General features: G+C 35.1%; 1 protein-coding gene across 2 annotated transcripts in view; it reads right to left on the bottom strand.

Annotated features, from left to right (window-relative positions):
- KLHL4 (kelch like family member 4) overlaps positions 1 to 26,201 on the bottom strand; it is an 81,252-nt gene extending 55,051 nt beyond the window's left edge. The window contains exon 1 of one of the 2 annotated variants that reach the window (XM_080554391.1): positions 25,826 to 26,201. In XM_080554391.1, coding sequence (XP_080410517.1) covers positions 25,826 to 25,943 — 118 coding nt within the window. In that variant the 5' untranslated portion in view covers positions 25,944 to 26,201. The remainder of the gene's footprint in view (positions 1 to 25,825) is intronic. The other variant, XM_080554393.1, reaches the window with a different exon arrangement.
- Between the last annotated feature and the right edge of the window lie 209 nt (positions 26,202 to 26,410).

Raw genomic sequence — 26,410 nt, 5'->3', positions numbered from 1 at the left:
CATATATTTGTAAAAAAAATACAAAAAACATACCCACTAATGAGATGCTGTAAAGAATTGATAGGCATTTTTAGTGAGACATTGGCAAATGATCGCACACAGTGAAGGTTTTTAAAATGCCAAAATTTGAGTTCTGCCATAGGGTAGGATAGAATTTATTTTTTGAAAAGCTATGAATGGAACTGCTGACATTTCTACTGATTTCTCTTCCTGTTTTTTTTTTTTATTATTAATTTTTAAGATGACACTGCAAGCACATTTTTCCTTGAACTTCAGAATACATTTTGGGAGGTTTTTAGTCATTTCTTCTCTGAGCTGAATCTATAAAGCCCTTACTTGCTCGCAGTGAAACTTAGGGACGCCAGTATGCCATTAGAATTTATGAGTGCCTAAAGTTTAAACTAAGGTATTAAAGATAGGATAATTTCTTAAAATTACTGCAGGGGAAATGCTGTGAGTCTGAAAAAGAATCTTTTTTACTGCTTTTATGTGTGGAACAGCATCCTTGAACTTTCCTCTAAAGATTTGAATTTATTGCCATAATCCATTAGTTAACAATGAACGCTTGCAGATGTGCAGACATATAATTATAGGAAGTAAAAATAAGACCTCTGTGTAAAGAATAGCACAACAGAGAATCAGGCGGGTTTATGATTTATGTAGTTCAAAAGGTTTGTTTTGTTTTGTTTTTAGCTTAGGAAGGAGATTGCTTTAGCAAAGTAACAACATACAATGTATGCATTTAATGCAGAAGACCAAAAGCAATTACTCTCCTCCTGGTCCATGTTATTTGTACAATAAGCCACCTAGAATATGATATTTTATCAAGCTACTTCTTTAAAATATTTTGTGAGGCAACCTGATTTATTTTTTGTGCGTGAATCAGCCAGACCTGTTGCAGTTAATGGTTTTTGTCCGTTACATTGCTTTTGCAGCAAACAGATCTCAATGATCTAAAACTTTTGGTGCAAGCTTTACATACCACTGCATGAAATTGTTAAAGGCAACTTTCTCATGGTTGGTAAGATTTCACAGTTCATACTGTGACTGAATTGAATTTATTTGTAACCCATTACAAAGTGTTGATATAGCAATGTTATTTGTAGAGAAACTCTAGTGATACAGAAGCATCATGTTCTGAAAGAGAAGGAAAAATAGGCAAGAGCAAGATACATTTTTGCTTTCAAGATACCTTCTGAATAAAGTAAAGCACACGTTTTGAAGCCTTGTCATCACATTTATTTTGATTTGTGTGTCTCTTCAGAGAACGCACACTGCTTCCTTTTACTCACCAGAACTAAGATGTGACACTGGTTTGTGCTGCAGGATTCTTGTAGCTGCTGAACAGTGCAAAGGTGCTACGCAGGCATTTCATGTCTAGCATGAAAAAGCAAGATGTGCAAGGCAGAACATCTGTATTAAAATTCTGGTCTGGTGATGCCTTGCCAGTTGATGTCGGGATTATTGCATTTGCTTGACAGTGATCAGTTTGAGAAAATCCATAAGCATATCCATCACTGAGAGGGATTTTGGAAATGATGATGATCTATCTTATCTGAAATGCCAGTGATTGTTAAACTGCAGCTCTTATTTTTAGCTGATTCCAAATTTGGGTCCTTTGTGAAGACAAAGTGGAAAGAGATTGACATTCTTAAGAAAAAAAAAAAATCCTTATGTACTTTATCTCCTGTCATTCTTTCTCTGATTGTAGTTTTTGAGTTGTTGCAGTTTGGGTTTTTGGTTTTGTTCATTGCAATGTAGTTTAAATATATATGATCTGTTTGAGAACTTAGAGCTGAGAGATGGAAACCCAAATTCAAATGCATTAACAGTTGGAATATAATGCTAGAATTGTGCTATTGCTGCAGTGTATGAATGAAATTCAAGCCCTGTTATGTACTGAACTCATTACTGCCTTACCTCCTACATCAATAAAGAATATTTAGCAGGTCTATAATTTTTTCACACTACCCCAAATTCCATGAAATTAAGGCCAATGTTTGTACTGCCTTTACAGAACTTTCAGAGAACTGAAAAATTTTTGGAAATTCTTTTTTGAGGTTATTTGGAAATTTCTATTTTGAGTCCTCCTAAGTTTCACGGGTGACTACATCAGGCAGTGAGTAAAGACACTTTGAAAGGCCACAGTGAGAGAGCCACCTTTTAACTCTGCTACTTGACAAAGAAATTGCACTTATACCTCCTACATGCTTGAATAGATGTATATAAATATTATATGCTTATTTTAAGTCAGGCAAATTCATAGTTGAGCTACAACACTTAAATATAAGAGTATCCAATAGTGCGGTGAGAAGAGCTGGAGTAAGCGCTGGAAGTGAACAGCAAAGGACAGCCTCTTTTTACGTGGGCTGGATTTTTTTGAGGGGAAGATGATTTTGTGTTTGCTTTCGTTAAATAGGAGCTTAGAGAGTTTTTAGAAAAGACCTTGGTTTGAGATCAGCTTTTAAACTTGGGCTCCAAAATTTGGCAGAAGGCAGGAATGTTGCCATGGTAACCCGTCAGCTAGCACCGTGTTACTGAACCTCCTGCCAGTTCATCCACAGTTGAATGCTGAAGGCAACCTCCGAGGGTATTATATGTTCTGTCCTGAAACAGTTCACAGTTCAGCAGGCCCTTCCAAAAATAGCTGTTCGTGGTTCTCAAGTCACAGCCTATCTGGGAAAAAAAAAAATAGTTTTCCCTTCAGAAAGCTGAATGAATGCCCTTCATCTTGATAGCGGATTTTCGTCATCCCAGTTAAACTACTGGGCGTTTTGTAGTGAGTGGAGGTGGTTTACTGACATTTTAATTGGAAGGATGATTATGCATTTTGTTCTAGAATATCCTGAAATCTAGGATGCTGTCATCAGGGAAATGCGATCAAGGCTGGAACCCAGTTACACGACGCTTGTCCTCAGACCAAGCAGTGCAGGTCTTGCGTTCACAGTCAAAGGAGGTCTTTAGGTGGGATTCAGAGAAAACAGGCTAATCTACAGCCTGCCTTTCCAGATCTTCCTGTGGCTAATACCAATACTATCTCATTACCCAAACTGAGTAGATAATTTGTTCAGCATTCAGAAGCAATAGCAGAAGTAGTCCCACGGTAGTATAGAACTAGCAAAGACGGGAGGCTAACTCGGTGCTGCTGGCCCCAGCAGCCTGTTAGCTGAATTTCTTCTCGCAGCAGGAGATGGTGATTGCCCAGCAGACCAGCCCCAGAGCTGTGTCCGTGTCTCACAGCACCCTGCTGGGACAGGAGATGCACCATGAGCTATTTGCAGTTTATGAGTTGCGTGTTGGTCACCCCTTGCTTCTAAGATATGTTTATGTGATCCGGCCTGGCAGCTTCAGTGAAGTATCCTCAGCCTAGACCATTTTAACATGTACAGTATTCAGTATCACCTATGATTTCTTACTTCTTTTTTTTTTTTTTCCTTTTTTCTTACAAGTAAGCACAGTGCTGGCCACCAAAAAAAAAAAAACCTTAAAAAATACATAATGAATTACAGCACTTGTGTTCATATCCTCAGACTTAAAAAAATCTAGGACCATTTTTGTTATTATATGTTTTCTACTGCTCTGGAAATATTTGTATCTGTTTTGGCAGTCCGCTTGAGTGTTAAGTGGTTTTTAGCCCAAGTACCTTACTGCTGTATTTTCTTATCTCTGTATGATTGCCTACTAAACTGTGTCTTTGTTTCAAAATGGTTGTACTGTGATACACTTGTCAAAATGTGCACAGAAAATAAGCCACAACTGGAAATGCACGTCAAATACTGCAGAACTGACAGTTTCATTCAAATTAATGATGACTGATATGATTTGCCACAAGCATCATAGCTTCCAATAACATTTTCTTGCTGGCAGCAAGAAAAAAAAAAAGCTTAGATGTTTTTGTTCTTTTTCCACTCAGTACTATGAAATAAACAAGATTCAAATAATATTTACACAAATTCTTTTGTTATCTATCTCATGATCTAGTTTATGTCTGCACTTTTTAATAAAATGTCTCACCTTCCATGATATTAAGCTTTTTAGGGTTCATACATAATACAAAATGAAAAGAGGAGTTACGTGTGTTACCAGTAACTCTACAGTTTTTTAATGGTATGACTTTTCTGTTCTACATTTAACAAGCCTAAATATTCATGTGTATATATATACATTTCTTTTTATATGTAATATAATATATAACACACATTTTTATATGTGTGTTTATATGCATAAACATTACCATATTTTAAAGGAACTGTGTGAGCGATGTGTGTGGAGAAGTGGTTTTGAGAACTTACCTTCTGAACGTAAGAGAAGATTAATGTTAAATTCTGAGAGTGCTATGGTTCAGACTGGAGTGGAACAGGCACCAAACGTGGATTACTGCCATGATGTCTGTTCAATTACAGGTGCTGTTTACAAGAAATAGAAGCTGAATGTTGACTTATGATGCAAAGGTACTGCGGTAGTAGGAGGAATAGGAAGTTTGATTGCATTTCACACTTTTAAAGACACTTCACACAGTTCCAGCTGAATTTCATTCTCAATTTATTTCTGTTAGTTGGAAGCTAAAATTATTATTGGTGATTTACAAAATTGCATTATATATTGTATATATTACAATATTACAGTTACAATATTACAATTACAATATATATATTGTATAATTGTATTATAATTGCATTATATTGGTGATTACAAAATTGTAATATTTCCTCCGTGTTATTCAGGAGTGGATGTGTTTAGTCTTAGATTTGTATCTTTCATTCTGCAGGAAACACAAAACCTTAAAAAGAAGTTTGTTTATCTATTTATTTATTTTGGCTGAAATTGTGCTCTGGAAGATATCATGAAAATAGAATTTTAAGAGCTACCTTAACACTCAAACAGCGCTAAGCAGAGGAATTTTTAAGTCACCCTTGTCCTTGCAGGATTTTGAGCTTGCTGTAAAGCAACACAGCCTGAAAGCTGCTCTGGATTTGGCAAGCCTCTGTGGGGTCCCAGCAGTCCAAGGAATGCTGCCACCATGCTGCAACCTTTATGCAGGAAGTCAAGGACTCAACAGCAGATTTGTAGCTGCTTGCTTAATGTCAAGGGAATCTCCTGCTAACCCAGTAAGGCTTACTACATAAAGCAGCCAAAACAGTAGCCAAGGCTACTTTAGCATGTTCTAAATTGCATTGTTTAGAAAAACCTTTCTTTTAGATTTTTTAATTCTTTTTGTTTACAATTTTTAAAATTGGCTGTTTACTACATAGCTGGAGTGACTCACCCAACAACTACAAGCTACCTTATCATAAATTTTGTTTGTGCTTGTTAGGAAACTGGATGCATGGATCTTCATTGCTCCCATTGGGCAGCTGGGGATCTAAGGGAGAGTGACAATCCTTATTAAGCTTGTCTTCTCTTAGCCTGTCTAAAGAGAGAGATCTTTTGTATTTGTGAGGATTATCATAAAGAACAATACATGGAAAAATAAATGGACTTACTGTCCCATGGGAGCCAGTGCAAGCCTGCCAAATTCAGCAGCTTTCATAATAAATTGAATGCATGTATGTTAAAGTACAATGTAAAACACATCCGCTATTTTATCCTTTAACATTTACTACTTAAGATTCTATAGCAGTTTCAGTAGCTCTTGACCTATACCCAAGTGCACAGCATGTGGTGTTTTGTCTGGGAGATTCATAGCTGAACAGTTTGAAAGTAGAGGACATCTCAAGAATGGACAAAGAGCAAAGATCTTTCTGCGTCAGGGATGAGTGAAAAAAAGCCTTCAATTGCTGTCCCCTGAGTTAGATAGTGTCCTCCAATGCAGTCACTCCCCATTTTCATGTAATTGTGAAAGCAGAGTTGAGTTCTGGTTTTCTGTGGACATGGACGGATTTAGACACAGGAAATGTCATCAGCTGCACAGAGCCTGAGGTTGCTTGGGACAGCAAAATAACCGTGTGAAAGATGGCCTGGGAGGGCTCTGTAAAGCCGGGATTGCTGTAGCTGCTATCTGTGCATGCAGATACCTTGGTGACTCCAAGAGCTGGGAAAGCTTACTGAAAGGCAGTAATTACTTCTTCCTCTGCTCTGGGACTATCTGGGTCATATTTCTGGCATCTGGCTAGCCTGTTCCCATCCCTTACTATACCAGCCCCTGCTCCTCATCTTTGGAGCAACAACTCTGAATTTGGCTGTTTTGCTGCTGAGGAGCTGAGCCAGCTCTGACTCACAGTGAAAATCGGAGGTGTAATGGAGGAGAGCAAGGCTAAGAAAAGCCTTGCACACTGAGGCAGATGGGATGTGTCTCGGTGTAATATTTGCATTTCATTGTTTGAAAGAAATCATGTTTTAAACAAAACGCCCAAGAATATTTATCTTCTTTTTGCAATTCACACATTTATACGGTACATATACAGAATGCTCCTTCTAAAGACAGGAGGTAATCTGGATTTAATGTAAAGTAATGCTGGGGAATGTTAGTTCTGTATTTGTTGTATTTGTAATAAATTTTAATATTTGGCATTTGAAAACTTAGCTTGCCAGATTTTGAATGATGCTACTACTAATTGAGATGTTTTTCTGTCTTCAAAAACATTTCAATATTTAAATTAACTATACTGTTCATTTTAAGTCATACGTTATTACATATGTTTCTAGTTCTGTTTTTCTGAATGTGTAAGATTTTTTTGCATATACTAGTATTTTGTTCTGAACCTGAAGGAAATTAATTTTTCGAGTCACCTTTTGAGGATTTCTTAGCTCTGATTGTTAAAATTCTCCTCTGGAGGTAAGTGGAGGAATCCCAAGCAGGCATGAGAAGGAGGATCAGAAGGTGGTGACAACAATAGCACCTTTTTTTAGATCATTGAGGAGACTGTGTGTTATAAATGCTTTATATACTACATTCTCATTTTAAGTGGCAGAAATACCATATTTTCCCATTCACAAAATAAAATTTGAGCCATGATATTTTAGCCAATTAAAAAAAAAGTAACTACTACAGCTAAAATAATATCTCATGTAGTACTAATGTTAAGGGATTAAGCATCTCTAAAATCTCTCAAATACTATGAATCTTCAAAAGAAAAAAAAAAGTTTTCATTGCCAACAGAAAAAATGATGATGTCCCTGAGAGATCTTATACTTTTTTTCTGTCTTCAATTTCTGTTACTTGCTATGAAAATTCCTTCCCTTTACATGTTTGAAAGGTAGTAGTTTGTTTGTTTTTCTCCTAAATTAACAATATTTACCCTTTAACAAATCCAGGAAAGAAAAATATTAGGCTTCCCTAATGGTTAACAGGTAAACACTGAAGGAACTGTTTGTTCCGGCTCCATTATTTTATCAACTGTTAAACTCTGGTCAGCAGTAGTGAACCATATGCTAACTGTGTCATAGCTGACAATAACAATATCTTACAGACAAGTTTTAAGTACACAAATTTACTACACAAATTTTTAATTTGTGTAGTAAACATTTCCACCATGTTTTCCAAATAACCTGACACAGGATCACTAGTGCTCTATATTTAATTCAGCAGGGAATTTTGTCTCACATCCTTCCAGAACTGAATTAAAATTTAAAACACGTATATTTAGCAAAAATATTTTGATGTCAACATGTCACTCAATGCTCCTTGCCTGTTAACCATGAAGTATTTTTCCAAGTAGCATCAACTACATAAAAAAGAAAATCTAATAGCCTTTAGCATTCAAAAAAAAAATATTTTTGCAAGCCATGTGAAATGAATAAATTCTGTTTTCAGCAACTACATTTGCATTCTGACAGGCAGAAAAGCAGTAGGGTTTTTTTCCCACATGCTGCCTGTTCAATCAAAGGAACTCATTACTGAAGTTGATAAAGAGTGGGTATTAATACTAAGCATGTCCATTTCATATTATACATATTATTCTGGCAGAAGAATATTTTCATCTCCAGATCACAGCAGAAGTAATTAAAATTCAAGACATTAATTATACTTTAATTAAACCAAACCGTATTTCATACAATTGTTTTGGCAGTATGAGGAAGAAGTCTGTCTCCTCAACAGCTAGTGAGATGGTTATGACAAATTATAAAATCACTGAAGCCAAGTAGAATTGTTCCAGTCAATTAAGTGCGTCTGTGAAGGACTATATACAGCATGTAAGCAAAGGCAAAAAATTCAACAGTATTTTACACTCTTTCAGACATACACTGCCATCATTTAAAATCACAAATAATGAGAATTTGTTCTTTTTTCTCTCCATGTAATTTAAGAAATGTATGGTTTTGAATGGGCCAGTTAACATGTTAAGCATTAATGGCACATCCATTGATCTGTTAATTTCTCAAATGACATGGCTCAAAACACTACTGCTCTGTGTGAGAAAGTGTTTTTGCAGAAAAGAACAGGCAAAAACTTACAGCCACACAATGCTTTGGCGACGTACATTATTCTTCTTTAGCTCAGTGTTTTCCTTTTAAGTATTTTTACATGTGGAAGTGAGCTATAAAATGTTGTGATTTTGTGGTTAGAATCGAAATGCTATGTTTCTTTACATCCTTAAATATATATATACATATATGTGTGTGTACGTATATATTCTAGGGATTTTCTTCCAGAATGTAAGCAATTGCTAACTGCAAAGCTTTCTTACTAATATAGGCCACATTGCATAAGCAGCCAGGCACCAATTTTTCCAAGTATAGTACCATGATATAGAGAACTGGAATCGGGTGACATATATACTGCAGATAGGTGAGAGATACTGAAGCTTAGTGTTTCACGATTTGCTTCCTGGCTCCATGTTTTAAAGCCTACACTTTAGCAAGCAAGAGATATACAAGCGACTACTGGACTTGTAGTCTCTTTGATTAGTTTTGATCTCTTTTTAAGCAAAAACTATGAACAAAAAAGCTTAGGACACAAAGCTTTTTAGTTCTCTCTGAAGCTCTCTCCTTTCACAGTAATGATGGTTGGTATCCAAGTAATTCTGGACACAGCAGGCATATTTGGGTATAGTTGATGAGAACGTTTGCCTAGTAGTGCAACATTTAATATCTCTTCCACAGGCTTTATTAATTTTAGTCAAGACTTTGGATCTGGAAGGTATCATACTTCTATGTTTACTGAAATTAGTGAAGTGAATAATTAATACTCACGGGACTACTGAAGACGAGTGTTTTTCTCTTGCATAATAGAGAAATTAGATGATACTAAAGCAAATTTTAAAATGCACAGGTTATACAAAAATGTGTGAAGTGCTGATATAGCAAGGCATTGGTTGAGTCAGGCTTACATAGTTTGAAAATGTGAGTTGGAAGAATGTTTGTATTTAACTTTGGTAAAGAGGAATAAGTCACTATTTGAGTTAGCGGGGAGCTCTTAGTGCTCTGTCCAGCATATTGCTTAGTCAGCTGGCTTTCCCCATAGTGACAGTGAAGTTCCTGAGCTCAGTTTGCTGTAAGTGACTTTGTTAGTCATGTAGATGTTTTGAAATCTATATAAATGATTTTAAGGTGTATTGGCTACATACGAAGTCTTACAGGTATGTAACAGTTTTAGTTACATAGGGATATTAGTGTTCACTATGTGAGCAAGGTGATTCAAATCTGAACTGAACCAGGAACCATTCTTTACTTGGATTTGATAATAACTCATGCTAGGAAAAGGAGATGTGGTTTACCAGAGTGTGTGTAAGGGCTCGCTAAACATGCTTCCTCTTCTTAAAACTTCCAAGAAATTTCTAATTGGTGTACAAGTTCATTATAATATTTGCATAATGTATGGCAATGGCTGCAGAGGGATTTGAACACTAATGCTCAGTAATATGAAATATTCTGTATTATTTCTTTGAAATTTTTCGTAATAGTCTCAGTTATTTCCCAAGTTTCTCATACCTGAAGGTAATTAATGAATAAGTCTTATTCTGTTCAATGAAGCTGAACTTTCTAAATAGAAATTGCTCTAAAGATGCTAATTGAACTTGAGCTTTGGAATCTGATCTGTGGATTTTTTATGTTTTTGTTTGTTGTTTTTTTTGTCTGTGATATCTGCATAAACATACTTTTTTTTAAAAAAAAAGTCTGATTTTATTTTGGAAAAGGAATTGGTTAGCTGAGAAAGGTCAACATATGTTTGGTAAATTGGTCAATAACGTAATTTCCCTGATAGTTTGTTTTCTGAAACTATATAATATGGAAACATCATGATATGTGAAAAAACAAACATCTTCTAACTGCCATTCCATCCTGCTTTGTTTATTCAGAGTAGTTAATGAACATTTCTTGCTGTTTTGTCTCATTTTTCTATGAAGCAGGCAGTTCCTTGGAAGCTGTTAGCAGCCTCATTTCAGATAAATTCTATTCCTCTTAAATACTTGGACCGCAAACTGCACCTTTCATACAGATAGAGCACTGCCTAAAGAGAGCTTTACCAGATGAACTCTTTCCCTGTGATGTAAATGCTGGTTAACATGTTAGACTGTTTTCATAGATGCATCATGTAAGACCATAAGTAATTAGTCACAGTCCTGAGTTGGTAATTGATTGGAATTCTTTGTCCTCTCCTACAAAGGTACTGTACCCCCATAATCAGAGTCATACTCAGATACCTTCCAATTAAATCAGTTCCATTATTGAAAATAATCATTGATGGGCCAGAGAAAGCGAGTAAGGGAAAAGTTTAATTCTCTGATTTGGTGGTTAGGACAATTGTCTTGGGAGTGCTATTGGAAAGTTCTACCCACTTTCCAAAAATGTGTATTTGATATTTAATAATCTCAATGCAAATGCAGAAAAGTTCCATCTCTTCTCTGAGAAGAGTGCCATGACAGCTGTGAACCTTGCTCCTATACTTGTCCGTTTAATGCACTCAATTTTGCATTGGTCTAGCTACAGCAAGGTTAGTGATGTTTACCCCAGAGTAGTCTGTAATCTGATTATTATAACATCTAGTGATTACACACAGTGGTTTCCTAAGAAGATAGCTCCAAATCAGGCTAAGAGCAGCACAGAATAGGTCACCACACCTGCAGGGAATTCTTTAACCACTTAGTTGTGTTTGAAAAGCAGGTATAACTACTGGTTCTGCTGTCTGGTCTGGTTTTGAATGGGATTGTTTCTGTGTACTGTAGCTACAAACTCCACCTACAAACGTAGATGTTGTGTTTGGTGTATTCTAAGTTCCAGAGTCTCCCATTCTGGAGAACAGATTAAAAGCCACCCAGTTTGAAAATCCTGGTGTGTTTAATATACAATCAAATCTACCAAATTGTTCCAAAATATTAGCATTGTATAGAAAGCAGAATTTAAAATTTGTAGGGAACCTCAGCTTCCAAAAATGAAGTGCACTACAAATGATTTTTCCCTTGTTCTTCCTTAAACCAGCACTGCATAAAATGAATTATGTCTCCAGTAATAACATTAAAGTTTTTTAATTTGTTTTGATTACTATGCCTTTTTTTTGGTGATATTTTTGCAGTAATCCCTGTACTATGAAACTGAAAGCATCACAACTTCAAGAACATATGCATAGAATTACATTTTTAAACAAAAAATATTGTTATATTGAAATGACACATTCAGGGAAAATTCTCATAAACCTGAAATAGTACTAGAGAGAAAATGAAAATGCAAAGGCTAATAACAGAAAAATTAGATTTTAAGAATTTTGAACAAAGCTTTTTCATCATGAAGAGTAAGGACACAGCTGAACATTTAAGTCTAGTATTTTGTGGTTTAGTATACTTACAGTTATTCTTTCATATAATGTTTATCTGATTGAGATAGCTCCATGTTTATCTTCTCCTTTTAACAAGTATTTTCTTTAGTAGTGCTTCTTGCAGAATGGAAACAGGCTTTTTGGATTAATTTAGCTATAGACCAGTCTTGCTGGTCAATTATTTTTTTCCCTTCAAAATCTCAAAACTCCTGTTAGTCATACACAGAATACAGAACCTTTCAAAAAATGAAACATTCCAGGCTGATCTTCAAGCTGGTATGAAATGTCGAACTAAGAGTTAAAGGGTTATTCTCAAAAAAGAAACATAGATAGAGATGTGAAATGTTTAGCCAGGTGAGAGTAAATAAAAGGCTGTTTTAGAATGATAGCTTTTCCAAACATGTGCATGTAAGAGTGTTTTAGCAAGACTGCAGAGCCTCTTTGGATATGACTCAGAAAGCTGTTTCTATTTAATTAGGCAGGAAAATTGTGATACAATCATTATATTTGCCTTAGAGTAACAAGACTGTTCAGTAAAATGCATTGAATGTTAGAGCTGTTGCAGAAGGAAAAGTGAAGCAAGCATAAACTTTAACTGATTTATTTTATATATTTTTTTCTCTTTCTTTTTACAATGAATGCATTTTTACTATTTCTTATATGATCTTTACCGGTCATTTTCTTCCTTCTGGAACTGGTTGACTCTAGTTACATTGCTTTATGACTGAATATAAAATTGCCTGTGAAGTTAGCAAAGCCTGTTAAATAAGCTGTCAAAACACAAACCATTTCATACCTTAAAGCTCAGTAAGAAAGACAATTTTATCCAACTTAAAATTAAAGTCTTTCAGTGTCACCTTGTTGGACAGCCTGAAGATAGATTGCGTACAGCTACTGTTCATTATGATGCACCTGTAGGCTATTCAATTTCAATAATAAATGGTGAAAGAAGTATCACAGACTTAACAAAACTGGCGTGATAAAAGGGTTTTCTTCAGGAACATGTTTTAAACTAAAATGAAAAGATTATAAATGGACTTCATAGTATAGTATTACAGTAGGATTTGGATAGATACTTGTCAGACATCTTTCTGTGTGACAGAGAATTGAGGGTTTCATAAAGGTGAGAATATAGTGCTTTGAGAACCTATGTACTGCAGAGCAAGTATTCAACATGTTATCTTTGCATTTCTACCAAGGGCTCCCTTCTCAAGTCCGACCAAAGGTAATTTTTATAAGATGAGAAGTTCATATTACACACGTAACGTGTATTTCATGTGCACGCACTGATAGAGCGAGAACTGGCTGAAAGGTACCAAATTTAAATACTGGCTGTAACTAACAGAAGCAGGCTTTATATTTCAGTGGGAATAATTTTATCTTAATAACGCTAGAAATTCTGACCATCAGTTTTTTCTTTAAAATTCAGCTATCAGAATCTAACCCTGTTTACATTAATGACAAAGAACAGACAGAATCTGATTTTCCTGGGTTCTTATTTACGTACTTGACTTGAGTAGCCTCCTGGCCAGAGAATATTAATGTCAGAAGGTTTTTAAATGTGTTTTTTTTTAGATTAGAGTTCCTATGGCAACAGGAAACTTTTTTGGTAATCAATACTAGCAAAAGCATTAGCACTTTGAACTGTGATGGTTGTACTAGTCCATATTTGCTGAAGCACAGATGAGTACTAACATTTTCAAAATGATCCAATTATAAATCAGTGATACCTTGTATAGAGGTTTTGAGATTATTAAATACAATAATATCATTCGGAGTAAAAATGTAATAAATAATTAGGAAAAGAAATAGAAGGGAAAACATTAAGCCAAGCATGGTTCACTTGCAAGAAGAAAACTTTGGTTTTACCCCCATCACCATACTAATGTTCTAGCAGGAGGAAGTTGTGTTATGGAGATACTCCCTAGCTTCAAAGTAGTCTTTGATTAAATAAGAACGGTAAAGCAGGCCGGTATAAGACAAATTGAAAATAGTACAAGAACAGCAGTAAAATGAGAAAGTCTTACATTTCTGTCTAATTTCAGACTGAAATTTATGGAGTGAAAAGAGAAACTGAAAATAAACTCAAGGCATTTCATTATGCGGAATTCATTATATAGAACTGCACTATTTGGTTTAACAACAATAAAAAGCATAAAATTCTTGTATAAAAAAAAAAAAGCAACATTTCTTCTCAGATCCCTGGATGTAAGCCATGTACATTGTATAAATGCATACTTTGGCAAATAATAGGGTCAAGAATAAAGATCTATGCAAAAGTCAGATAATATATACTATAGCAGCAAATGTGTCACATTGAAAGTGGAAAAAAAATAAAGAAAATTAACAAAGGAAAGATTTCATCCTTTTTTAAATCCTTCCTTCCTTCACTTCAGAAATATTATTTATAATTAGTTTTCTATTTATATTGACATTGTTCAAATCAACAAAGCTAAATGAAATAGAAGGATGACAAACAAAATAGTTTGGAGCACTGATGTACTAATGCGAGAATTCCTCTTAAATTTTATTAGATTTAGCTGACTCCAAAGATTAATGTTGTAAGTGCTATTAAAATGTATCAACTGGTGGAAGATTAATTATGAGTGTAGTTTCAGTGGAGAACATTAAACTTCAGCAGTTTTTAATATAAAGCAAACAGTACTGAAAATAATTACTATTGTAGATGGCAATAAAAGAGAAAGGCATTTAAAGGATCTGAAACCAGTTGCAAAATGTTCTGTGGGCTTGCCTAAGACAATGAGAGGGGCTTTTTTGCTTTTGGGGAGTAGAAAGCCATTAATCTTCTGTAGAGCTTAAAGCAGATAGAATTTTAGAGGAAGTATTTTTTCCTTGAGAGATTTGAAGTTAAACTTAGTTGGTTCTGAGCATCAGCTGTAGTTTATCTGCTAGTCAAGCCCCTTGGGGTTAAGATTTTATTGATCTTGAGGGATCTCCTGCCCTATAGGGTGAATTGCTGTTTTAACAATACTTTTAAAAATATATGCTCTACAGTGAGGGAAGAGTGATTAAGACTAAAAAACTTGAAAGCTATTGTTGAAATTTGCAAGCATTCATTGCTATGGCTGTAATTAAAATCCTGAATGATAATCAAGCTTTTAGGCCAACTCATTCCATCCATGAAAAAACAAATACCAGTTTATTCCAAAAACATTGTCTTCAGCACATTTTGTTGTATATCAAAACAAATACTAATGTAAACGCTATGTTGATTTTGTTAATTATATTCGCACCAATGTACCAGACGGCATTCTTTCAGAATATTAATATCTTTATGCAAATTAGAGAAGGTTTTTTAGAAATAACTTCGCTGCTTCAAACCATTAGTCTGTTTTATGGGGTGAAGCAATCCAATTTCAACTGAGTTCAGGATGACAGTCCTAGTTACTACAGTCATTACCTGATCCTTCAGATGGGGTGGATTGGGTTCATAGTTCATGACTTGCAAGACTCGTATTTTCAAATTTTCATGTGGGCCTCATTCAATACATACTTAAAGATCAGATCAGAATCAGAACTGATTCTCGTTCTCATTTTCAGGCTTTTAGCAGTCCTGTACTCACAGGACTCACCCACCCTTGTTTGTCATGCCCCTTCCCCTTTGTCATACTCCAGTATCTTTCCTTTCCATACCAAGTTGGATAGGGAAAAATACATAGTCCAGGGAACAGATCTCTTAGTCTCTGAGAAATAGTTTTTATTAAATCACTGGGTTTTACTGTAGTTATTCATCCAATTACTAGGCTTATGATATGATATTCATCTAGTCTGTCAAATTCGTAATGATGAGGGGAGAATTTCATGGGTCCGCTGCCATGTCTGTTCCTAGGCTGATATATTCCTAAATGGCTTTGTGTAACTTAGACATCAGCAGAAAACATTGCATTTTCTGTCCTTGAGCAAGTTATTTTCTGGGACTATTCTGGGGATATTCCTAGCTTTTCCTAGGATTTCTCCTATTGGAGAAAGTTAATTTTGCCCTTTCTCCCATTCTTTTAATCCTGGTATTGCAAAGAAAACCAGGAGGAATCACTGATAATAGCATTAACAGCACTAATAAGCTTGTAAACAATCTTTGTTTTAAGTCTTTATGTGCCTGTGAAGGCAGATTTAAGGGATCTTTTTAGGGATCTCTTGAACTAAATCTGGAAGCTCCTTGTGCTCCATTTTCAGCTCTGCTCAATTCCTGGCATGGGATGTTCTCTGGGATTGAAGCTAAGTGTAGTAGTAGACAGAAGTCCCCCAGGTGGTGTGGTGACTGAATGGTCAGAGTTTTGAGTTGGTTCTTATACAAGTCATTCTGCAGTGTTTGTTCTACTGAAATATTTCACAAAGGCAGTAGTGTTTAAGGAAATAGTGTGTCACGAGCTATGTGGGTTCCAAAGAAAAAGACCAGAGATAGATATTCAGATTTCAGATGGATAAAATAAATGAAATGAAATGAATAAAATGAAGTGAATAAAATGAAATGAAATGAATAAAATAAAATAAATAAAATAAAATAATATAAAATAGAATAAAATAAAATAGAATAAAATGAAATAAAAACAGTGAGGCAAATTTTACCTCTGGTTTCATTCCAGTGACAGCTAAAAACAAACATAGGATTTTATCTCTACTGTGCATTTCAACAGATATGTAGATGCTTCATCTTAATAACTGTTCCCTTGATTATAAAAACAGCTTCTTGAGGATTGCGTGATTCTTTAAACTGGAAACACTGTCAGACCAACTTGGAGTTTTTTAAAACACAGAATTATATTCTGGCTGTTAATGTTTGTTGAAATAATACAAATGTCTTTGGGACAAATACAAAAGTTTGCCGTAGTTTTCAGAAATAATCTTTCATAAGTAAAATAAAAAGTAAGTGTTCCATTTTGGAAAACAAGTTTTGTGTGTGTTTTTTTTCTCTGACAAGAATGAAATAGTGGTCTGTTCTAAACCTTTTAGGTTAATCACTCCAAATTAAAAGTATAAATCTAGATGAACAATAAGTAGTTAAGTTGTTTCCAGGTATTCCTTCAGCACACTATTAATATTTGTTGTATAAGATTTCGTGGAAAGTAAGTCTTTCTAATGCAACTTGGTATTTTTGAGGTGTCTGTGTTACACAGTAATATAATCAGTTAAGAAATAGATCTACTGAAGAGCTTAGAAAAAATTGGAGGAAGTAGAAAATTCTTCAAAACAAGCTGTCAGGAAACTGTTGTGCAGCCTTCTAGAGATAGTTTGTGCAACAATGACTTTTTTTAAGTACAAAGGTCTATTGAAGCATGAAACAGAGACTTCTGTCTGGCTTTTAAAAATAGGCCAGGTTGGAGGAGGTACAGAAACCCTGACAGCTTACATAAAAGGAGGAGCACATTTTAGGGAAAGAGATGATTGGGAGGACGGAGATGAGGTTTAGAAGTCATTGTTGCACTGATGTTTAACGTCCTTTGTCAATGCAAGGATAAGGGACAGTTGGGTTGTGTTTACACCATAAACACTAGAACAAATGAAAGGCTGGATTTATTAGCTCAGCCATGAGCTGTTCACAGAGCTTTTTGTTCGGTGCATTGTGTTGTGAGTTTAGTAGAACAGAGCACATTAGTTCTGTGTGATGATAATGAACTCAGAGCGGAGTATGAACTAGATGAGGGGAACCATGGGACTCACAGTAATAGTTTCATAAGCATGCTGCCGTTTTCCTGCATCTGCATTATGTTTCACAAAGACATTAAAATAGGTTGTTTCCAAACAATGAGTTTCCTAAACTGAACAAATCCATTTAAACATAAGCTAGCTCTTTTGCTGTTACAACATAATAATAATAACGACCCTATTGGTACCTCTTAAAATACAGTTATAACTATATTTCTAAGTCTCTTGTGACTTAACGCTTCTCACAGCATGAACAGTACTGGCAGTCAATTAAAATGCTGAAGGACAATTTAACTATAGGAGTAGATGAACCAAACAGATGAAAGAAGTGTAATTATTATTTCTTATCTAGGAAATACTGCTTCAAACAAAATATATTTAAAAGAAGCATTGCTGAGATATTTACATGGGGAGAAAATGTAGAGATTTCTGAATGACTAACTTCTTATTTCTTATAATTTCAAACAAGGCCTCTAACTGACTGATTCCTCTTGGAAACTAATTGTTTCTTAGCAATTCAATAACAGAGATCAGCAAAATAATTTTCAGTATCTATTTAAGCCATACAGGACTCAAGTATCTCCCTTCTTCATGAAGATGGTTCCAAACTCTACATTAAAAATAGGAAGAAAATTTTATATCAAATAGTCTCCTTCCACTTCTGTCTTTTGTTGAATAAGAAAAGACAAATACATTTGTATTCTTTATGGACTACTATTATTTTTATCTGACTTCGGATGCATAGAGCCAAATACCTAAGGCTGTTAAAGGAATGTGCAATTTATCTTCCAGAGTATATGCTAAGACAAAATCCAAAATTATTTTTAACTTGCTCTAGAATAGTTAAGACTGCTCTACTTGCTTAAATTTTATGTCCTGCTGAGGTGTCATAAATGGGGAAAAAAACCTCTCTCTGTCCTTTCTGTCCTGTTTAGTGTGGTATATTAGATGTATTTCTGCTGGTCTTCACAGTTGAAAATTTACCCCATTATAGTGAGAACCTAAATGTGTTTTTAACTATAAAATATGAGGCAAAAAATCAACCCTATTTCTTTCAATGAATTCTCAGATGGGGAATTTTATTGGTAAAACTTCAAAACTTGTGGGAATGGCATTAGGACCACAGGCCTAGTTAAATACATTTTACACTAAAAATAGTCTTGCTGAGATGTTCTTAATGATTTAAAAAACAGGTGTAGGTGAGAACAAGTATCCAAGAGCCAACAGTAATTATTCATAACTTGCTGTTTAAGCATTTCGTATGTTTAGTAGGTTACATCATGGTACACATTATGCATTTGATCTCACTATGTGCAGAAAATTTTACGCTTCTAGGAATAAAAATGGTTAGCACTTCGATTTCCTGTGTTTTCCATTTCTACTATTACGTTATACATAAATCTTCAAAAATATATGTGATTGAATAAATGAGCTCTTTCACTATGCATATGTAGAGATCTAAATTTGTGCACAGCAGCTTTTCTAGTGCAGTAATGTCAGAGTTCAAAAATTAATTATTTATACATGGTATATTAAATGAAAATATCTGTCATCAAACTGTGTCAGCAATGCTGTATTCATTTCCATGGCTTTTTTTTCTTCTCTCTGTGTGTGTTTGTATCATGCATTAGTACTTAAAGGAAGTTGGTTTTAAGCTTTTTATAGTCACGTGTTTAGTAATTTTAGACAAATTTTAGACAAATACTCAAGTTAGACTTCTTAATTACAGAAAAAAAAAATTGAAGTATGACCTAACTCTATTTCCATATACTAATTTTATATGAAAGGATTAAGAGTGGCCTTTGGAAAGCAATCCCAGTTCTCTTATTAAGTCACCACTGCTTCTCACAGTCAGCTTTGATCTGCTATTTGCAAAAATCATGCAGCCTTTTCTTTCTTTAATAGAGGTTTTGTACTGTATATATGTAGGAAACTACATAATATATTCAAATTCTTACTTAACATTTACTGAAAGACTGTAATCCATACAAGATGAATAAACAACCAAATAAGAAAAACTCAGAATACCTGAGTAAAAGATGAATAATAAATGCATGCTCCACTGTCAAAATATCACTGACTTTCAGGACACAGCAAAATTTCTGAAGAAGTACTGGAAGTCAGGTTCCAAAAAAGCCTCCAGATATTTTCAAGGCTTATGTAGAATTACTTCTTACACATATTCTACCTCTGCTCAGCTTCACCGTATTTCTTCCTAACCCTGTGATGTAGTTAGATACTCATTGCCAATCACTCTCATCATCTGCATTCACTTTAGTCATACCGACTGGTTGACCATTGGCAAAAGTCTGTAAACCCATGAAGTTTGAAGAGAATTATAGGCTTCTTGCTCTTGACTCCTTTGCAAGCTGCTTGTTCTTGATCAATAGTGGATACAATGGAGGAGAGAGCCATAAAATTGAGGTTACCCAGGTAAACTGGCTTAAAGACAGTAAACTGAAAGACGTTACAGTACTACAGCCAGACATGTTGAGGGAAGTGATGTCCTGAGTGCTTTGGGATGGCTAGGTTTTGAACCAGTAGTGTGGAAAGGATTTTTGTGAGGTCTGATTGAAAGATAGTGGAATGCTTAGAAAAAGGAACTAGTTTATCTACAGTTAGTGAAAAGAAATAGAAAGATGTATCATCAGATCTTCACCTCACAAAGCATTCCAGTGTGTTTATCCAGAAGTTTCACCGAATAGTTATGAACATAAAATGAAAAAGTGTTATGGCGACATACAGAAGTATGGATTAAGTCAGCAATCAAAAGCTGAATGTGGGCTAATTTCTTATGTTTTCAAAGACATTTTTTCATTATGCCTCCTAAAACAAGAATGGAAATTAAAATAGAATCTAATTAAATTTCAAATTACTTGAATAGTATATCCTCACAAGCACCAAAGCTTATAGCCATTGTAGATTATTTGTTATGAGTTATTTTGCATGCTCTAAACAATTTTCTTTGACTATCAGTAACTCCTTTTATGAACGATAACATACAACTTGCTTGTTGTATTATACGAGTGGTTTCAATATGCTCCCAGTATCTCTAGAGACTCAGTGTTTGTTATATCAGCTATTGCAAGTTGATAACGGTGTCACATGTTCTCTTCCATTTTAATGTAGTGTCATACAAGCTGTTGTACAAGTTTCCACGTCTCAGACTTCTTAATACCGTCCAATTTTTTTGAAATTCTAAAGATACTGATGCAACCAAAATGAACCAAAGAAATATTTACAATGTGAAGAGTAGGCACAGAAAATAATAATAATAATAAAAATAATAATAATTAGAACTGAAACAGTGTGGGATTATAACATACAAGTTTTGTGTACCTGATTTGTAAAAACATTTTTATAAAATTAAGATACCTAAATCCCCTAAACTAAAAGTTGAAATATTATTTGCACTGGAGTTTGCTTTGCTCTTTTGAGTTTTCCTGGGGGGTGGTTTTTGACATTTGTTTGTATCTCTCCATATCAGACAATAAAGGCACACTAAATCCTATTGTACCAGGTTGCCTGTGAGTCATTTACTGTTTTGCACTCCCAAATCCATGACTTGCAGCAGTTCAAAGAACATGAGAACATTTCGCTCTGTATTGGAAACACTTAACAATCTGTTCAGCCCACATCTGAAATAAAATATCGGCTAGATATTTTCTACAGTATTAATAAACCAGACTGTTCTGAGATGTATCCGATCTAAACCATAAAGAGATATGTGTCCATACCTCAGTCTGAACCAAGTGATACCTCATTGTTTTCCTCTGCAAGACTGCGAACCAAGTAGACTGTTGGTTCTCTTCTACAGTTCTTGTGGTCGTAAAAGTATAAATAAATAGGAATAAAAAATAAAAATTTAGTCTTGTCGCAAATTTTGTTAAATGTTTGCCAGTGATTATTAAAGGTCACTAACTGAGAATTTGTTATGTAACTATTTATTGCAAGGTCATATTGTTGCTGTTACTGTCCTGTCTTTATGTATCTTATTTTATTAAAATTTCATTCTAGCTGACCCTGCTTAAAGAGGAATGTTGGGCTAGGTGGACTAGGACCTCCAGAGGACCCTTTTAGCCTGATTTAGTCTGTGTTTTTTAATTTCTCCACATGTAATTGGAAAGATCCTTGAAATACACCGGCAATGCAGCATCTTTAATTATGCTTTAAGTCTTACGTTATTTGTACTGATCAAAAATATCCCAAAATGACCTTTTTAAATTGAAAATCATTCCAGAGTTATAGAGCAAAATTAGCCCACTACTCAAGTCAGGAAGTAAGTCATATATTTAAGAATTCATGGGCTTTCACCAAAGCTAAGCAGACTGCTGCCCTAAAATACATGGTGGCGTTTTGTTTTGGTTTGGTTTGTGCATATTTTTGCAGATTATTTTTAGCACAGAGTTATTTGTAGTGTATACTCCAGAATTTTTGAGATATGCTGGATTTGCATACAGGAAAAAATGAGAAAACATTGGCCAGACTATCTGCTGCTATAACAGATGCATATATATATTCTTTGGTAAGGGAAAGCGAGATGGATGCAAATTCTTCCATTCCATTGACCTTGTTCAGTGAGCCTGATCTAGATTATGTTATACCAATCATCATGCAGTTGGATCTGGTTGTAAATATAATATGACATACAGACTTTGATGGAGCTGATTTACCCTTCTGGGTACTTACATTTCAGTCTGTAGGATGAATCTGGGGGCTTTTTCTGTCTAAAAATCCTGAATGTGCAGTGTAGGGAGAGACAGAAAAAAACATAGCTCCTCCAAGGGATGATGTTACTAGATATTATTGTTCCTTGGACATTTTCCATGTAATTTATCGTATCTTCAGTTAATGGAACAAAACTGACATTGTTTTATTATTCGACAAGATAATTATCCAGCATATAGTAAAAAAGGTTTTATGTCAAGACTTTGTATTTTCATAAGAGAAACAGAAGTAGACAATCCTGTTCCTTTTCTGAACCAAATACTGAAATGTATTGTACTGAATTGTACTGAAATGTATGCACACTTCAGATTGTTCAATCTTACTGATATAGAAGTCAAATAACTAATCCCACCTCATCTGTGTTTGAAGACTCATTGTGCCAAATTTTGAAATACAGCTGCTGAACACACAGTTACCCTAAGTTTTCATTTATCCATGTATACTCAAAAGCAAGGTAAATACTGCTGAACTGTGAAAATAGGTATTGAACAGTTTGGTCCAATATAAAGTGGTGGGATAGCATGGCAATTTAGAATCATCTAATACTTTAAAAATTATTTTAGATAAATGAGTATAGGCTAAATACAAGATGTTTAATTTAGCACCAGTGTAGGATAGCAGCATTTTGTAAAAGGGAATTAACTGGAATTTTACAATAGTTGTATATAACATGTATATTTTGCATAGAGATTACTCATGTCGTTTGTGCTCTGAGAGTAATTTTGTTTCTTCCTCTCTAAAATGGACATCTGTGGATTCGGTTTTTCCACATACCCTGTCATCACTGCATATTTTGACCTTTTATATTTGTGGAGAACATATTTGACTCCACACAGATTTAAATCAAGGAGCACAGGTCTCACCAGAACAGACTGTTAAGGGACCCTGCTTTGCACAGCTGTAAATGTGTTAGCAAATGGTTTGCAAATGGGGAGTGGTCAGTCCTCCAAGAGTTATAGGCATGTAGTCAGTCAGTTCTTGGTTTCCTACCTTAGAATTTCTTCCAATGAATACAGAAAACATGCTAGATATGGTAAGAATGTGCAGAAGATGATACTTAAAATGATGCATCACCTTGTTCTGTGCTGGGTGTTTCCTGAAGGTGTTTCTTTGTCTGCTAGTATTTTATAGTTTAGCTCCAGGTGTGAGTAAAGTTAATATGCTGTTTTTGCAGTCTGAAATTGTTCAGATTTTAACAAATATAGATATATTTCTTAACTGTAGGACTAAAAAGAAATATATATATTGACTATTTTTCAGTAGGTTGCAAAATATATCTATTAACAGTACAATGAACAGTCAAACTAAAGAAGTGTTTAAAAATAAACTGCCAGGCTAGTAGCTCTTACAGTGGAGCCTAAACCTTACAGTTATCTAAGCAGTATTTATAGGAAGAGCAAGGCGAAATACAAACTTCCTCATCCCAAACTTATTCCTCACACCTGATCCAATAGAAGTCATCTCTACTGCACAAGAGAATTAGGCAAGATGATCACTTTTTATTGATGTTCCTAGCAAGGTGGTAGTTATTTTTACACGAACTCTTCTTGAGAAAATTATCTGAATCTGATATCTCACTTTACATAGGCATTTGAGTACTTAGCTGTCATCACTACCTACACAGCTTTGAGATACCCAGTGCTTAAAAAAAAGATAGAACCATCTAAATATATATAAATGTCATGAAACTTGGAGGTAACTGGATTGTTTTCTTCATGTTTTTCCCTTTTTTAACTCCTTCCACTAAATCTGTGCTTTAGAGCAGTTATTGAGGCACTCTCCAGGCATGCTTTGCTGAATCCTGCCTCTGCATGGGAGGAAAGCGTGCAGTGCCACATTGCTTTATGCATTCAGGTTGCCTTTCAAAAGGACAGCTGGAAAATAAGCCAGTACTACAACCCTCCAGTCAGTCCCCCCAGTGTGCACAACGGGCAGGCGCGGTGCTTCTGGGATGCTGCCAGGAGGGCCTCTGGAAGGCAGAGCATCCGTGCCCTGCAGAATCAGGCCAGCCCCAGAGAGTGGGCAATGCGACCCAGGGAACCCCTCACAGCATTGCCAAGGGAAGCATGATGAATTACAGGAATAAAAACAAAGCCACAGAGAGCATCTTTCATGTTTGCTGATGTAATCATATCTCCCAACTAATTTGTGTAATTTGTCCTTCTCCTTTCGACAAAATCACGCTTAAATTGCTTCTATCGTTATATCCTACTCTTTGATTCTGTTACATTCCTCTTTTCTTGCCATCAAATTTATCTGCATCAACCACAGTCATTTTAGCGTTCTTGAGGTTATCAAGCTTTATGAATGAGAATACTTTAAACTGTTTTTTTTTCCTCACTGAGGAGATGTTTTATAAAGATCCACTTCCTCTGTTCATGTACAATAAACTAAAGCCTACTTCAGAAATGTTGTAAGCACTTAGGCATGTGAGTACACTATCTAGTTGAATCTTTCTTAATGAAATCATTTATTTATCTACACTGCAAATTAAGGTTATGGTCAGGAATACATGATACTGTAATTTAAACCAGAAAGTTGTGTGAGGGAAAAGATACAAACAGTGAACAATGGAGAAGGGAGAGCAGGTATACAGAGACAAGCACCCAGTTGAGTGAAAGATTGCCGTCATGCTGATTATCCACCTAGGGTATTGCTTCTTCCTGGCTTGCTCTTTTTTGTATTCCTGATAGCAGACATTGTAGGACATACTCACTTTGCCTAGCTTTATGAGCCTTCTGAGTGTAATTCAGAACAACAGGCCTAATTTAATTGCCCTTAAATCACCCTCTGGAGGAGCCTCTCTTTTTCCACTGAGGAATATAGAGAGTTTTGTTTCAGATTATTGGTATCTGGAATTAAGCAGTATGAGTATTCCATATAATCTACTTCTCCCTCTTTCCCACCGTGTTTTCAGATAAGCCTCAAAAGCATCTGTCAAACTGAGGGCATTCCAGTAATATTTAGGTGTATAAGACATAATGCAACTCTAATTGCAGCAGCTATGATTTCTAACATTTATTTTTAACTTTGAGAGACTTTATTTTAATTAAACTGGAAAATGAACGATACAGCTGATGGAAGGGTTGTTAGTATATTCCCCTGTGTGAGGAGATATTTTTCTTTTAATTTGACCAATAGTATGGCGATAAAATTACAATTACTTAAATGTTAATAAGTATTTTCTCTTCACTCAAACAAGCAGCTATTTTACCTTATTACCTGAAATTTAAATTATTAATGAGGCTAAATTTCTTTGGAAGCTGACCCTAATATACATGTTCTAAATTACACTATTGTAATTAAGCCATTCATTATATTTAGTGCCTGAATAGTCAAGTATTTCAAGGTTAAAAATGCAGATTTCAAAGCACAATCTTTCTCTCTACCCACACACAGATTATGTGTTGCATACGAGGAGTAGATGTTTCCTTTTCTGCATATCAGCTCCCAAAGTGAGTGCTCCACCCCTTGTCAAAACCTGGGCAGGCTCAGACGTGAGACCCTTTGCAGAGGTGTACTCTGCCCTTTCATCAAGAGGGACTCCTAAAAGATTTTGGCCGCATCATTGGCATTTCTCTGCAGTCTGTAAAAAGCAGCAAAGTCAGCTGCTACAGCTTTTCTAAGATGTATTGTTTCCGTGATAAGCTCCTGGTTTTCCTATGAGTTATTCCAAAGGCTCAAATAATAAACATGCAAAAGATATGTCAACATGGGAACCAAATTAAATTTTTATCCTACCTTTTAGAAGTCTGAAATGGAAGTAGCCAACTTCCAGATAATGGCACAGTGCCGCAAAAGGATCTTGAGTTGTGGAAGGCTTTGAAATAGAATTGTCAACAGACACGTATGTTCTCATGTTTCAGTGACAGATTATTTTAGAGAACTCTCTAGCCCATTTCCTATTTCCTTTGCCCTTGGTCTGCTGAGTAATATTTGTATTTTCCCCTAAAACAGCATATCTTCCTCTCTAGGCGGAAATTTCTGATAAATGTTTTCCATTGAACTTCCTTCAACATCTACATTAAATAATGCCTTTACCAAAGATCATTTCCTGAGGTCTTTACTTTCAGCTTTCTGAACAACATGTAGCCTCAAGATTGTGTTGTGCCTGACTACTACCACTGTGTGTTTCTTGGGATTGTAGGAAATTTTCCATTCTCTAAATGTAAATATTTCAGAAATTGCTCCAGAAATCATTACTTGTCTGTTCTGTAGGGGCTAACTAGTTTAAAATTTAATCTTATTTAATTTTAATTTAATCATTTAATTTTGGACTACCATAACAAATACTTTAATTGGAAAATGCCAAAATAGGATGACATC

This window comes from Anser brachyrhynchus, assembly GCF_964034855.1.
Source record: "Anser brachyrhynchus genome assembly, chromosome: 13".
Lineage (NCBI taxonomy): Eukaryota > Metazoa > Chordata > Aves > Anseriformes > Anatidae > Anser > Anser brachyrhynchus.
The sequence above is the reverse complement of the archived record's forward strand: the minus strand, read 5'-3'. Positions and strand labels throughout refer to the sequence as shown.